This window comes from Lytechinus variegatus, chromosome 13 (genome assembly GCF_018143015.1).
Source record: "Lytechinus variegatus isolate NC3 chromosome 13, Lvar_3.0, whole genome shotgun sequence".
NCBI classification, from domain to species: Eukaryota; Metazoa; Echinodermata; class Echinoidea; order Temnopleuroida; family Toxopneustidae; genus Lytechinus; species Lytechinus variegatus.
Genome location: NC_054752.1, coordinates 17,962,718 through 17,972,752, shown reverse-complemented (window position 1 = coordinate 17,972,752; position 10,035 = coordinate 17,962,718). Strand labels below are relative to the sequence as shown.

At 37.9% G+C, this 10,035-nt stretch overlaps 1 protein-coding gene across 1 annotated transcript in view; it reads left to right on the top strand.

Annotated features, from left to right (window-relative positions):
* The first annotated feature begins 1,129 nt into the window (after positions 1-1,129).
* Positions 1,130-10,035, top strand: part of LOC121426056 (ankyrin and armadillo repeat-containing protein-like) — a 35,163-nt gene continuing 26,257 nt past the window's right edge. Inside the window, 7 exon segments of the mRNA XM_041622199.1 lie at positions 1,130-1,254; positions 4,741-4,920; positions 5,438-5,614; positions 6,566-6,818; positions 8,063-8,337; positions 8,788-8,947; positions 9,650-9,926. Coding sequence (XP_041478133.1) covers positions 1,234-1,254; positions 4,741-4,920; positions 5,438-5,614; positions 6,566-6,818; positions 8,063-8,337; positions 8,788-8,947; positions 9,650-9,926 — 1,343 coding nt within the window. The 5' untranslated portion in view covers positions 1,130-1,233.

Sequence of the window (10,035 nt, the reverse complement as noted above, 5' to 3'; positions counted from 1 at the left end):
TGATGTCAGATTTTAAGGATATTGGCTAGTTTTGGAGATAATGACCGTCCGCGAAGTTTGGACACGCGCGAAGTTTGGACTCACTGCCATACACAAAGTTTCACTTCTTTTCCATGCTTCTATCACTCTAAAAATTGGTGATTCAGACCAGCTAGCCTAGAGCCAACTTGATTCTTGAAGTTCCTCACACGCATAAATGCGCCGCCGATTTAAAAAAAAAATTGGATGCGGGAGGTACCGGGTCCGGTCCGAGCTCGGAGTCCTCGCGCATGCAATGTTTTGAAATTGGAAACAAATTATTTATACGTGTGAGGAACTTCATGTTGGCTCTAAAATCACCAATTTTGAGACTGATAGAACATTAGAAGCATGGAAAAGAAGTGAAACTTTGTGTAAGGTTACAGGTAAGAATTATTAGTTGTAGGCCTAGACCCTACTTGTTTTTAAAGATAGTGATGTTGCATGAATTTTATATTTTCCCCCCATAAAATCCCATATTTTGTCACTCGGAATATCCGATCGAATTCATGGTCTCGAAGTTCGGGTAGGTGGAGCATAGTCCCGGGGGGGCCACTTCCATTCACGAGTGGATACCATGCGCGACCATGGGGTCTCGAACAGCACCCTAAACACGTAATTTCCATATTCTGAAAATGCACCCCTTAACAAGTCATGAAGTGTGAAATCCTACCCTTAACAAGTGTTGAAAACAACACGATACTCTTGGCAATATTCCCTGAAATGAACCCCTAAACAAGTATAGGAATGTTTTATTGTTACGGGTCCTTCGGTCGTCGGCTTTACCTATTTGGTTTAGTACGACCCCACCTTCTACACTTCGCGCAAATCAGATCAGACTCTAAACACGAAGTCTTGAGGCAAAAAGGACATCCTTTATAAAACATTTTAATTTTGTTATATCATCCTCGCAAATTCGACCCTAAACGCGTAATTTTCCTAGTGAAATGGATACCCTTTTTTTATTTTTTTGTGTTTTTGACACCCTTATCACGTTACGTACGTAACGTGCCCTATCGTGAAAAAGACATCCTTTTTACGTGTTTTTTGGTCGCGCATGGTATCCACTCGTCAATGTAAGTGGCCCCCCCGGGAGCATAGTGTAGCGGAAGTGGAGTGGAGTGGAGCCTGCATGAATTCGCTCGAGGTATGTGGATCCCAGCAATCAGGCTTCCATGCTTCTATCAGTCTCAAAATTGGTGATTTAGAACCAACATGAAGTTCCTCACAAATATGGTATATAAATTCAGACCTTCATTTTTGAGGAGCTGGATCGCGCTGGCGCTCCTACCGTGCTCCTAAAAAAATATAAGGAGAGCAAATAATCGCGCTCCTAAAAAAAAAAAAATGAAAAAAAATTGCTAAAATTTCACATTTCACATCTTTAAATCCATGAAATTGCCTTCTTTTCCATAATTCCTTGAAATTACTTTGATTTAGTGGAAAGATATCAGAAAAATGAAGAATATTCATCTCTTTCCCGACTCTGAATTTGATTTAAACTCGGTCAATATTTCAGTCCCATTGTATTATAAACAGTAAAATGTGAAATTCTAGCAATTCTTTTTTCATTTTTTTTTTTTTTTTTTAGCAGGAGCGCGTACGACATCTTGTAAACTTATGTGACCCAGGCCTAGTTTCACCACAGATTAATTAATAGCTAACACAGCTATTGTATATATACAATGTTAAGAAAAATCTACAATTTATCATACATGCTGGGGCGGATCAAGCTTTTTATAAAGGGGGAGGGGTTGGGGTGGTATGTGAGGGAGCGTAGCTACATGTACCGAGTCCAAGCGAGCGAGTGGGAGGGGGGTGTCCCCCCTCCCACAGTAGGGAAAATTTTTGAAAATCTTTTTGTGAAAAGTTTTAAAAAAAGATAAGATTTAAAAAAATGGTCCCCAGATTTTTTTTGGGGGGTTGCAACCCCCCCTCTAGATCCGCTTCTTTACATGTAATGAATTGATTTGAGCTCCTCATGGACATGGAGAGCGATTCTGAGGAGCTCAATTGAGGTAAAAAAAATAAGGAGAGCGATTTATTGAGCTCCACGAAAGTATAAACGTGAAGGACTGTAAATTCGCTGCCGATTTTCAAAACATCGGATGCGTGAGGTACCAGGTCCGGTCCGAGCTCGGACCCGAGATCGAGTTCATGGTCTCGAAGTTCGGGCCCGAGTTCGGGTAGCTGGAGCGTAGTGTAACTTTAGCGGTAGTGAGGTAGAGTGGAGCTTGCACGAACTTTGCTCGAGGTAGTGTTATATCTGACAAATTAGATTTTTCACATGCATCCTCTCATATTTTCCTTTTTAGTTGATCGTACAATCAGACACATTGATTTTGTTTACTCCATTCGAACCCTATTTTTACCTCAACAAATAGCACACATAATTTGCAAAATTATCATAAATTGGTCTAAGTATTGATAAAAAAAATCAGAATATTGAACCAATCAAGGGATCATTACATGCCGCCTCGCTCAGAAAAATCAAGCCATAGAGGTTGTGTACACCAGAAGTGGGATCGCAGCATGCACGACCCACTAGTTCGAAATCCACTGCCAAACGCGGTTCATGCCATGGTGCGAGCCTGCGAGGTTAGTATACCAATACTAACTTCGAAATATGTGTGAGTGTATTGAACTAATTAATACAATGTCGAAATTACTTAATTCAATTTTTATGTCGGACAAGGGTCTCTTTCATTGAAATATCACTGAAAGGTGTCCCTGTGTTACAGTACATGTAAAAAAGGGAAATAATGAAAATTTTGATTTTTCCAGTTATGTTTCTGAATCTTTAATTCTTTTCTCATCTCACTTCATAAAATAAGCTCCATACATCAATTCTACAATCAGTAATAAATGAAACATTACATGTATTTGATCTCCATTTAATATTGAAATATGATTTTATGAAAAGTCGTCGTTCGAAAATAAAAGGTTCAGGTGACGATGAAGACTAAATATTTTTCTGATACTATCGATATCAAACGATGTCGCGAAATCAGAGGTCACATGGTAAGGTCAAAGGTCATTTTCAGGTCAACGTTAAAGTTTACATGCAAGACTCTCTTATGACACCTAATTCTGCAACCGTAAGTCACTTTTCAACCTGGTACATGTAGATAAACTGGTAGATGGACATCTCACAATGAAGTCACAATGATTTCACAATGAAGTTTTGATACAATTGTATTTTGCTGCCCTCGCAAATCACAATATTTCGGGTTATTTTCAGAAGTGGGCTAGACACAAAATCACTTTTGCCTTGTTTTACATCCAATTTTTATGAAATTTTTAGTGTTATGCTTGTTGGATTTTTTTTTTTTAAATTCAAATCATCTTTTTGTAGGGGTGGACTTGTCCTTTAAAGAACTGAAATGAAGGTATCCGGCAAGGGGATACGCTGCCATACTTTTTCATCACGGAGCCATGAAATGGTTGCCATATGCATCAGCGAGACTTGTCAACAAGGATGGATTTCCCTAGGAAATCCATATTTAGAGGGTGAAATTGATTTGGTTTCATCTACAGTGTAGATCTAATATTGTTCAGGTCCAGCCTTATTATTTGTGTGTACTAGGTCTAATGTTGTTTGTCCTCTCTATATCATGTTTTTCATTTGTTTTTTTTTATTCCATAAATGCAAGCGCTCTCATAACAGTATCTGGTGCCCCCTCCCGAATCATTTTATGTATTGATTAATTAATTCTTTAAATTGTACATTTTACCAGGCTGTTCTCCATAACTGGTACTCAATGTAATCCAATTTTTTACTTTCCATTGTTTTATATTGCACTATTATTGCCATTTAAAAAAATTTCCTCAGTATATGTCTCCTTTTGTGTTCCCGTAATTTCCCTTTTTAGTCATATGGTGCACTGATACATATTAGGAAGAGATTAAAATCATGGAACAATAATCAATAGAAATCAATAACCATTATTGTTACTTCTAGATGAAGTGGAGATAAGACCATCTGCGCATGAGCCTAAATGAGAATTGTTAAAATCAGATGCTTGGTCCATAATGTGATTTTCTAAGTCCATTATCATGGTTTCATCCACTTCAACATGCTTCATGAATCCTATTAAAGATAAATTCCAGTTTTGGTAACGATCTCAAAATGACTTTTTACAGAATATAATAAAATGACCACCCAAGTGTCTGTTTGTATAAATAAAAAATATGTGCCAAAGGATTCTGGGAGAAATTGTGTAATTGCTGAGAAATGAGCAAAATAAGCGCGGATTCGGTCACTTCCGTCGGGTCTTTTATTCCAGCAATAATAATACGCTGTCCCACGTGTGCCTATCTGTACGTACGTGTTAGTGATCTTCAGTGTGAACGTTTTTCAGCGTAGATTTCAAGATTTCACAAAGTTCAGTTTATGTAACTGTACCAGATCTAGATCCTCGATGATATACTGACAATTAAGCCTGGTTTTACAGACCCTCATGAAATCAGTGTTTACTGCAACTACTGGCATTTCTCTTTAATGTGGGTTTTACTCTTAGATCAAGTGTAATGTCGACCAAACAGAAATTAGGCCAAATCAATAGACCAAATGGGTTTTAATAAAGCCCATGTGGTATTAGAAAATCTGGGAAGCAGACAAGCTGCATATTGACTATTGTAAACCACTCACCCTATCGCATGCTATGAAACCACTTACTGTAGCTCCCAATGTTTGATATTTTTGTCTTTTCTGAAACTCAGCTAACTGTTACGATGTCAGGCAAGGGAGCAGACACCAATCTTCATGCTGGGGAAGTCGACCCCACCCTGGTGGCAAACGCTACAGCCAATCGCATGGCAGCTCAGTTCTTTGAAAAGTATGACCGCTTCGAGGTGCAAGAAATGCTGGCTCAGACTTCATATCACTGGTTCTTATCTCAGGTAAATTCTGAAAAAAAAGAACCTCTGCCATCTAACTAAGCCGACCCAAGTACATTCCACAGATGATTTCATTTCTTGTATATGATTTTGAAGAAAAATATGATTAGCCCTGACCTACTCCAATTTTCATTTTATTTACCAAAAAAGTCAGTAGAACTAACAAATCTCAGGGTCTAGATAACCCTTGATCTCTATTATATGTGTACTGTGCGAACAACTCTATGATGTATGCAAGGAGTTCCTCCTGCATGCACAACGGAAGAAAAAATAGCTTCCATAAAGATCCTTTTAATATGTGGAGTTATGCCTAGCTGGTAGCTGCGCAAGGGTTTATGATCTAGTCAACCATAATGGTCGAAACCTGAGATTTGTTGAGAGACATGGTTTGTCCGTAATTAAATAGCCGAAATCATTATTTAAGGATTCAGGGAAAATGCTCTTTTAGTTGTTCCTCAAATGTTTTGTGATAGGGCAGGAAACCAACGTATGATTTTTTTTTTTTCATTATTGTGAACAGGATGAGCACAAGCTACAAGCAGAGCCACCCAATGGTATCATCATGTCGAGTAAACCCTTCCTTAATAATAACTGCTTGATTCTAATGCCCTTTGACCCAACGGTGGAACCTATTGACTTTCGGCTCATTCACCAAATCCTTAGAGAACTTGTGATGGGCATTTACGGCCTTAATCAGGTACGGTATGGTAGACAAATTATTTTACAATTTTTTTGTTTACTTCTTAAAACAGTTTTTTTCAATGTCACTTGCTTTGTCAGGATATTGGCATCTCTTTCACCTTTCTTTTCTCTATAAGATGAGTTTTCCCCCTTTTTGTGAAAAGAAAGCAACAGAGAATGATAATTTTTTTTCTATATTCAAGCTTCCATATAATATCATATATAAGATATGATGTGAGGAAGTATATTAATATTATCTTTATTGGTTTTAGCAAACAATGTTTTTATCAGAAAGTCTTTATCACCATATTATAAATCTATATATCTTGTTTATTTATAAACCTAGCTTTAGGGAGTCATATACTGGTAAGCTGAGCTGAAAAATGATCACACTGTAGATCATTAACACAGCACATGGGAGACAGACACAGTGTATATTAATTGCTCATGAAAAAAAATCTGACACCAGGATGAAATACCATACCTTCAGTGTATTTGTCCACTTCTCAGCGATTACACACTTCTTACCAGAATCATTTGGCACAAGTACATACAGACACTTGGGTGGCCATTTTTTTTTATCATTCTGGTCAAACTTATTTTTAGATGCATTGGGTCATTTCAAGCTTGGTGTTGAACTTTTGATGTAAGTGTTGGATCAATTTTTATGTCAGCATATGTAGCACCAAACCTGAAATGCTGCTGGTCCAGGAATGAATTTCACAAGGTGTTGAGCTGTCAATAATGGGATCTGGATAATTTCTATAAACTCACATTAGTTTTTGGAGCTTACTTAAGCAGTCTCTATTGTGCTTGTACAAGCAACTCATAACCTACTTGAACCGAGTGGTCCCTGTCCAAAGCCTATTGGAATCACACATGTATTCAACTGGTTAACACTCGCACTACACTGAAGTTGAAATTACCCATTGTTACAACTGCCATTTATGTTTTAACCTGAATACAGGTACCGTCAATAACCCTAGAAGCTAACTTTGATCAGAGTACCTCCTGCCAGTTACCGCCGGCCTACAACGATACGTACGTCGGCCAGCTCCTCACCAACGTGGACTACATGATGAAAGCGTTGTGGCACGGGGCCTACTTCCCCAGAGATAAACGCACCAAGTTTTCCGAGCGCTGGCGCTCAAGCCTCGACGTCAACGCGGAAGGGGTACCTGAATCTAAGAAGATCGTCCTTACAGAATTTACATTGGCAGGTAAGTTTGTTGGACCAGGGGAGCGTTTCATGAAAAGATTTTATCCGACAATTACTGTAGTAACAGTACCTCTCAGCCAATCAGAATCAAGGAAAGTTGTCAGATCTGACAACTTATCGGACAAAAATGTTGATGAAATGCTCCCCTGGGCATCGTTACGTAAATGTTATAATTATAGTAACTTTGCCATCCAATAGTAAATTCCTGAAATCCTATATTCTCATGCCAACTAGTACTGATTTTCAGTATTTGGTAACTGGTAAAAGAGAGGAATAATGATGGTTTCATTAAAGGACAAGTCCACCCCAGCAAAAACATGATTTGAATAAAAAGAGGAATATTCAACAAGCATAACACTGAAAATTTCATCAAAATCAGATGTAAAATAAGAAAGTTATGGCATTTTAAAGTTTCAATTATTTTCAACAAAATAGTTACATGAACGAGCCAGTTACATCCAAATGAGAGAGTCGATGACATCGCTCACTCACTATTTCTTTTGTATTCTCATCATTGTCATGTGAAATGAAGTTTCATTCCTCCCTGAACACGTGGAATTCCATTATTTTAACATTTGTGCTTCAGGCAAGGAGGTCCTAATCGTCAAATTCGTAAAAATTGAAATATTCTATAATTCAAACAATAAAAAACAAAAGGAATAGTGAGTGAGTGACATCATCGACTCTCTCATTTGGATGTAACTGTCTCGTTCATATAACTATTTTGTTGAAAATAAGCGAAACTTTGAAATGTCTTAACTTTCTTATTTTACATCCGATTTTGATAAAACTTTCAGCATTGTGCTTGTCTGATTTTTCTCTATTGATTAAAATCATCATTTTTCTGAGGTGGACTTGACCTTTAAATTTCAGTTTTATGTGTCATCCTATGGTAATTGTTTGAAAATACTGATTTGCTCACCAAAATACATGTACTGTTTTTCAGCTTTATTAATATACTGAAATGTTCTTGTTCAAGGTGGTTGCTCTGAGTCATGTGGAACAGATTTCCAATGACTACTGGGAATGTAAAAAGTCTATTAGACTGTGCAATCAAGTATTACCAATTCTTGCAGGCATGCTAGAAAAGTCATATTTTCCAAATTTGTTATGTTTATGAATATGATTTAATACAGTTATGTCCCTTGTTTTGTTTATTGTAAAGCACATATAGTAATGATTTCATCTGAAAGTGCGCATCAGAAATACTTATTATTATCTTATTATCTCTCTCTTTCTCTTCAGGAATGATTGATGTCACCAAAGATCCTGACTACGCGACCATCTATGACAACATGAGGCTCTTCCCAATGAGCAAGCATGATGCTAACATAGACAAACGTCTCTTCATGCAGTACGTCAACGACATGTCGGTGCAGTTGACATGGAGACAGAAGACTGTCCAGCAGCACAATAACTTGTTTGTAATTGACGCAGCTTACGAGGTTTCCGGAGTCTTGAGGCTTCACGAGGATAGGACTGACCGTGACATATACGAGAGACTGCAGACAAGATTACAGGTATATTCACTGGATTTTACTTGGAGGTAGAGATTTTGCTCATCATGGTGGATAGTCTTTTATCAGTGGAAAACTTTTTTTTTCCAGCACCTTCAACATCCGATTTTGACCAAGTTAACATTACATGTATGTAGATGCAGTATAATCTGGTGAAAAAGCATTCCAAATCTGTTGCCTCTTATGAAAAGGAAATTTGCACTCGAGTATTTTTTTTTATTTTCACACTATGACCTCTGGTTCAGCCACCAACATGGATCTAATATATGTAGTGTACTATCTTTATCCAATCAAGTCTCTTGAAAATATATTCAGATTTACATCTCTCCTGGGATCAGTTCATATCTTTGTCTTGTATATGGTAGAGAAGGTAGTCTCAAAGCTTTTAATATTTCAAGATAAGCAGACACCCGATAAAAGCACACTATCATTTTTGCTTCCCTTCATGGTCAGGCCCATGTTGATGTAATCGAGAAACATTTGTGCAACAAGGCCGAGGTACGGCGCCAGATGTCTCTCTTGAGGCTGATCAGTTTCCTCGTTCCATTCTTGATGGGACTAAGGAGAAAGAACAAAGTCCCAGACATGTCCAGACTTCTACCTCAACTTACAGGTGAGTGCTGTACCAACAGAGGGACTTATAAATTATCTTGTCATTTTGTAGAATTTGAGAATCAAAGTCCCTTGCCCCTGCAAACTAAGATAAATGATTCCAAAGAAGTTATTTTAAAGATAGTGTTAAAATGATAATAATGATGATAAATAATGGTAATATTAGTAAGTACTTTGAACTACAAGGTCCAGGATCCAAATTCCATTGCTGCTCTTGCATCCTTCGCAAGGCATTTACCTTCTTTCGCCACTCCCCACCCAGGTGTAGTAAATGGGTGTTCAGTAGGAAGGAATTTATTGCTTACACACCTGATCAGGATATCCATGCTAAATTCAACTCGGAGTTAATGCTATACATTGCTGAGAAACATTATTTTGAGCATTTCATATATGTTTATTGATATTATTACTAATGCTAACACTTTATAGGCCTTTTACCTAAAAAAGCGCAGTACAAAGAAAGAACAAGTGGTCATGAGGAATGGAAATTGAAAAAAAAACGTGAAAACCCACATTGTACATCTGGAGATCATTTTGATGAAAGAAATAGTGATTTTTTAGTGACTCGACTCGTAGCAATATTGTCAATGAAATTCACTCAATAATTGTTTCATGAAATACTCCCCTATTCTGCTTTTTAAGCCTATGCTCGAGTTTGCAGTCTTCTGTTATAAATTCTATTTTTAACCCTTTTTTCTCAAAGCTGATGAATGCAAGACAGAAAGGGAACTCCCACCCTTGATGCTGTCCCCGGAGTTCCGCTGCCCAAACTTTGACTTTGGTAACAAGTATTTCCACCTCCATGGAGGCATCCAGATTGACATCGAAGGCGATGACGTGGTCCTCGACCCCCCTGAGGTCATCCTCAACCACTACAACAAGATCCAGTTGGAGGCCACGGAGAGACTGGCGAAGCTGACGGAACCTGACACGTTCCAGGAGTCTTATCCTATGGTTGTCATTGAGCTTGGAGGAAAGAAGTGAGTGCTGTGTTTTACCATTTTCTATTGCTTGGAAAATCCTTAGAGGATGTACATGTACATGTAGAGGGGGAAGGGAGAAATGACAGTATTTTGGGGGATGGGAATG